General features: G+C 45.8%; 1 protein-coding gene across 10 annotated transcripts in view; it reads right to left on the minus strand.

Annotated features, from left to right (window-relative positions):
• The window catches only part of LOC144175148 (uncharacterized), a 71,792-nt gene extending 69,412 nt beyond the window's left edge, over positions 1 to 2,380 (minus strand). For 4 of the 10 annotated variants that reach the window (XM_077704234.1, XM_077704233.1, XM_077704232.1 and 1 more), the window contains exons 1-3: positions 2,226 to 2,380; positions 1,713 to 1,826; positions 1,499 to 1,624 (exon numbers count right to left, since the gene is read on the minus strand). In XM_077704234.1, the coding sequence (XP_077560360.1) occupies positions 1,499 to 1,589 (91 nt within the window). In that variant the 5' untranslated portion in view covers positions 1,590 to 1,624; positions 1,713 to 1,826; positions 2,226 to 2,380. The other 6 variants (XM_077704227.1, XM_077704229.1, XM_077704226.1 and 3 more) reach the window with 6 other exon arrangements.
• Positions 2,381 to 6,000: the final 3,620 nt, after the last annotated feature.

The raw sequence follows: 6,000 nt of genomic DNA on the forward strand, positions 1-6,000 counted from the left end.
GCAATTTCGTTGTTATTACCAATGATAGCAACACAAACTTTACATCGATGTCTTCACTTGAACCATAAATCGTGCTGACCGAGGTAGCTTCCTTGCTTAACTGATATATGGGCAGCCAGTGCCCAGTGGTTTGCAGCGTCCGTATTAACGAACAAATTTTTTTTCTTACTTCATATTTGTGATGCTGGAAGTTCTTTTATTAGATTATAAGAAATGTTTTCACAATCCTAAGCAAAAAAACTTTTGGGCATCAAAGGGTAACCACGGGAGTGCGTGCCACTCCGTACGTGCAGAGTGAGAGGCTGGGACACTCAGTTCATATATGTGGCAAACAGACTCCACGGCGGGAAAAAAAATAAATAAAAACTGGATTGCGCAATTGTCTGCAGTGGTAGTTTTGTCAAGGCATATGGAAATATCAGCACTTGAGGAGAATAGACCACTCATGGCCCAATCGGCCAGCAAAAAACAAAACATTTGTAAATGTTTACTGTCTTTTGCGGCTACCTAAAAAGCGCCTGATCAGCATGCGGCTTTCCTGCAATCGTTTCAAAGATATCGTGACGTAACTACTGCAACAGACAGCCATGCGATCAAGCGCTATCAGGGAGTGTGTCCACTAAACGTACAAACGGAGTGTGGCAGACCGTTGCTAGACCGCTCTGCACGTAGCGAGTGGAACGCGCTCCTGCGTTACTCTCATAAAGCTTTGGACTGTACTTCACACCCAGTTTCTTGACAGATTAGACTACAAACTTCTAGTGCAGGATGGTGATAAGGTTTGCCAGTGAAGACCTCCTAAATCGCTACACAGCTACCTTATTAGAAAAGAAACTAAAGAGCATTCAGCTCCCCTTCCGTCAACTTGCCCTGAAAACACCTCTTTACGCACTTGTAAAAATACGAGGAAACAAAACGCAACAAAAGACTTGACGCAGCGCCCAGACGACGACTACACACAAGCAGCAAAACAAAAAAGCCCTTGTTTCGTGCATTCTATGTCTTAGATAGGGTGCTACAGTTACCATTCTTCAAAAGCAGGTTCTTATTCGGGAAATTCGAATTGAAAAACGTTAGGCAAGTTTGTTTCTGGCTAAACTAGACATAACAGCTATGCTGCACCATCTATCCTATCAGTCTATGTCAACTTGCTCGCCGCCACACTTACCTTACCCAACAGTTCCCCTTTCTTTCTAATTCGGGGGTTAGGGGAAGGTGCAGTGCCCGGATTAAAACCTAAACTACGCGCCTAAACTATGCACACTGCAAGCCACAAGGACGCCTACCTAGGACGCCATTCGCCAATCTCCCCGGCGTCTCGCCAGGCTACTGGGAAATTGACGATCGGCACAATTCAATCATTTTCGCAGGAACAATGTAGCCCGATTGAAGCGGTGCGCACGCGTAGTGCGCGTCGGTTGATGGGCGGACAAAGGCAAGGCCAGCTCCGAACGAGGCTGACTTTGGGTTTAAATCTACGTGCGGAGCCAAAACATACCGTCGAGTTTCCGCAGCGGGATGCCGTTCTTCTCGCTGGTCAAGATGGAACGCAAGATGGTCCCGACCTCGGCCAGCGATTCGGTCCCCATCTTGGCGGAGTCGGGGAGCGGCCGCAGAAAGAGCACTGCGAGAAATTGCAGCACTGGGCTAGAGGACGACGCACTGGGCACGACACTCCTTCAGAACACACGAAACACTTGGCGCACAATTACCGTACGGTGGGTAACCGCGCTCTCGAAGGCTTTTGCAGGAGCAGACGAAATAAGCAGCTTCCTACAGGTGTCGCTCTCCAACGGCTACGCAGGGAGGTAGAATGGAGCGGCAACCTGAAAGGCGTCCCAGCGAACGAACGCAATGTTTGAGAACGAGCCGCGCGCACGGCGGAGCAGCGTTCAATGACAGGCCGGTGTGGCCAGCTCGCCAGCTCAAAAGCACGCAGCTGAACCTCCCCACATACCGCTCCTGCCAACCCCTCCAAAATCTCGGTTGTTATAAAGTCTCCGGGAGTTCTGCTATACGAATTAACGGTTCACGCGGCGAGCCGAAGAGGACGCACAAAAGGCGGGAAACACGGTCCTTCGGCCGACACGTTCTCCTTACCCTCCCAATGCCGATTCGCTTCCTCGTTCTAATCGTTCAACGCGCCCGAAGCGCCCACTTGCGTCCTAAAGTGGCATGCGATATTGAAGAAGATACACCGGCACTCAGGAAGAGAATGAACTCACGATTTTAGTAGTTCCCACTTTGCGTACCGTCCAACCCCTTGGACATGCCACAGTTTAAAGGACTTGACAATACAATAAACAGCAATGGCTGCTGCCCACAGTTACTCTCGATCCAGAGCGCCGCCGGTGATTCGAAATCGAAACTGCGAGGTGGCCCGACGCATCGGTGATACGCGAACGTGACACGCACATCTTTGTCGTTGCCCAAACCATCGCCTCCCAAACTTAACACCCATTATTAAGCCGCTAAAATTATAGTAGTTTTAAAAGGAAAGCCCGACGCTGCGAGTCATCCTCAGTTTGCCAGTCCTAAACAGTTTTGAATCCACGGCACTGTCACAATGAAAAATATTTAGGAAAAAAACAAGAAGAGAGCGCTTGAGCAATCTCAAAGTTCTGGGTAGTCGAAAAACACTAATAGAGGATGTATTCGCCGCGAGCTCGACATGTAGGTGGCGCCACCGTCGCGCTGCTAGTGTGGATGCTCCGCAGAGCGGCCCGTAGGAATGCACACTGTGGGCGCGCTTCGTGCTTTTTTCTCGCAGTATGAGCGCACGAAAGGTGCAAACAAGAGTGGTATGCTGTAGTTCGGTTCCTCAACGTTCAATGTATAGCATGGAAGCGGCAGTCAGTTTTTATTACTACGCCAAAAAAAGCGACGGCTCATCGGGAATCTCAGAATGGCCGTAATTGTGACAATGAACTTGTACGCTGTGGCTCGTAGCAAGCTCGATCTTTCCCGACTATGGCTTTGAGCCTTCAATAACAGCATAAATAGAAACAAATCAGGAAGCCTCGATCTTTGAAATTCAGTTTACAACGGCAATCTCAATCGCTTTCACTGGTAGCATGACGCATTCTTGCATTTGTGGGATGCCCTGAAATGGTAACACTACTTAACTGCCCCGAAATTCTTTCTAAGAGCTTACGATATTTTTTGTGTGTTCAAAAGGCAACATAAAATTACTGAATTTTGATCAGCGCAGAGATATAAATGTAACCGCTCTAACGGGTTATTTAAATGAAATTTTAGCGACTCTGAAGGAAGGTTTGATGAATAACGGTTTCGGATCACTTATTTACGGCTTTCGTCGCAAGTGAACTTGCGAATTGAATTGTCAACGCACGCAGTACAATCAACATCTCATGTTTAGCTAGGTTTTAGCAAAGTGACAAGCAGGTTTACAGTGTGCAAACCAAGCTTCTGGGACCTCACAGTGAGCACAAATTTTCTGTTACGGCTGCTCTGTTGACCAATTGCGTTCCTTTTAAAACCTAACAGGTGCCTGCAACACTGAGATGTGTTTGCATTCTTGCGTATAAGGTCGCTTACGAACCCTAAAGATGGCAATAAATGAAGTTGCGCTGTTGCAGATGTAGTAAAACATTTCCTTTTTATTTCTCGTTGCGAATCAGCGCAACGGGTTCCCGGTAACTACTTTGTTTTGTAAACTGAATATCGCCTTTGTCTTTTATTTCTTGAGGATTGGTTAAAAAATGAAATTCTGTGCATTTCCTTTTTTTTTCGTGAAGAGGGGGGAGGTCCTGCCAACGGTGCAAGAGCAGAGAGAACAGAACGCACGTAACGCGAAAAGCCAAACTATGGTTATCAGTATTACTTATAATCGAAACTTCACTAGGCGTTGTGTTCTGTAGCGGTGAAAAAGCAGTACTTTAACACGTATTTTCAAAATTAATTAACCCCCCTTTGATCCGAGATTGTCCAGGAATTGTGGCTCGCCTTTTTCAAAAATGTATTGAAAGCAAGCATTGTGGGAAAAAAATTAAAAAAAAAAATCAGCGAGTGAAGGCACACACGCCCCTCACACATGTGGGCAACAACGTGCATTATATTACGCGTTTTCTCCTCTTTCTTTAAACTTAGGTCCACCTTAAGAGGTTAAGACGTGACCATACTGGGCATTTCGTTATGCTGAGAGAGACACGTTTCTGGACAAGGTGATTCATGTCGGATTTGAAATATATGAAAATGACACGAAATGCCACATGACAGACGCAAACTCACAACTGCTTAATTTAATTTACCGAAAAATCCCCCCTAAATACTCTTGCGCATCCGAAACGTATTTTAAATAATACGTAAAATTAGCAACTTAACACAGCTGAATAAATGTTTATTCCTCCTCCTGAGTATAAACAACGACTGTCCAAAAATGGTATTTATGTTAGAAATATACGGGAAGGACACGATCATACAGGCGCTTGCTGGTGTAAAATACGTGTCCGGTAATGTATGGGCGATAGCTCAGGGGTCGTGTGCAGTGTAAATGTTTTTGTTTGTTTCTTCTTTCTATAAGGACACAGCGCAGTTTTACAAGGGTGTGGAATTTGCACGCGTACGCAGGTCTTGTCGCTTCTTACCCGTTTCGCGTACTAAACTTTTAGGCTTTAAATAATCACCACGCCACCTTCAAAAAGCACCCTTCGACGTTCCCGAAACGGCAGACGACTGCACTCAACAATAGGAAAAGTGCAATGTGTGGAAGCAATGTTCACACTCAAGCGGTGACCACGGCGAAGATGTTTCGTGGAATTAAACCAGTGCATTAACCCACAACGGCCGCTGATTATTGCGTTTCTAGAGGAAATGCGCAAGCAGAGGTAACTATGTCATTGCTTACTGCCAAACGAGCACACATATTGGTTGTTTTGTCGTGTGCAGCACGCGTCTTGCGCCGCACGCAACGTGAAAAAGCAGACGACGCGAGAGCGCCATCCACACTAGGAGCGGTTCGTCCCGCCGCCGCCAGGGGCCGACTCTGTTCGCGCTCGGGGCGAATACCTGTTAAATCCAGTTGACTTGTGAGCAGGGATTTCGAGTAGGTCCGTCTGTTTTCGAGGGTGGCTCGAGAGTGAATCCGCTGCAGAGCAACCAATAGCTGATTTAGTGGAGGTCAATGAGTGCAACCAAGACATTACAAAAACTCTGGCACACATAACTGAATGTAGCAGCACTAAAAAGGGGAGAACAGTGGCCAGGAATGAATGCACCTTTCTTTATTTCTCGCTTATATTTTTTGCAGGTTTCAAGCAAAGTTCATTTGCGCAGAAATTTAGGAACACCAGCTTGGGGAGGGTAGAAAGGTATCAAGAAGGCTGCCCTATATGGAATGTTTTATTATCAAACTGCAGTAAATGATAAATCGGACATATTTACCTCAACGAAGACCGAAACTCTGCGCAAAACACGTGAATTACTTACCTCCTAATCTGCGCAGGCTCGCGCGATGGCATGTTAGCGATTTTACTTTTATTTTCTTATCATCATCACTAATATAACTGTTCGTATCGAAAAAATAAAAGCAGACGCTTTTCGCTATCACTGCTTGCACAGGCATACAGCTAAGGGCTGTACTTGCACCAACTTCATTTGGACTCTGTGACAAACGTTCCACAAGCTTATTATGTCTCTGCTAGTAGTTAACTGGTACTTCATAACAGCAGTTGTCCTCACTAGATTCATCTGCAATCGCGCAACTTAGAGTCTTCAAAGAAGTCTTATCAAGGCGCAGCGTAATCCACACGAAATAAATAAATCGCAATAACTCCGAAGTAGGAATTGTCGATTAGCTGCCTTCACTAATATCAGAGTCCGTCAAAGCATTGAAGGACTCTGCTAATATGCACAAACACAATGCTGGGGAAAAAAAGCCCTACGGATTCTTTCAGCCCTGCAATTTTTGTTTCGTGCAAAAATTGTTTTGCTATGTTTTCCCATAGTTTAGCATTTACAAATAGGTTTACAAACAAAAAA

The sequence above is a fragment of the Haemaphysalis longicornis genome, unplaced genomic scaffold (assembly GCF_048455015.1).
Source record: "Haemaphysalis longicornis isolate Haplotype H1 unplaced genomic scaffold, Haemaphysalis longicornis Haplotype H1 scaffold_3, whole genome shotgun sequence".
NCBI classification, from domain to species: Eukaryota; Metazoa; Arthropoda; class Arachnida; order Ixodida; family Ixodidae; genus Haemaphysalis; species Haemaphysalis longicornis.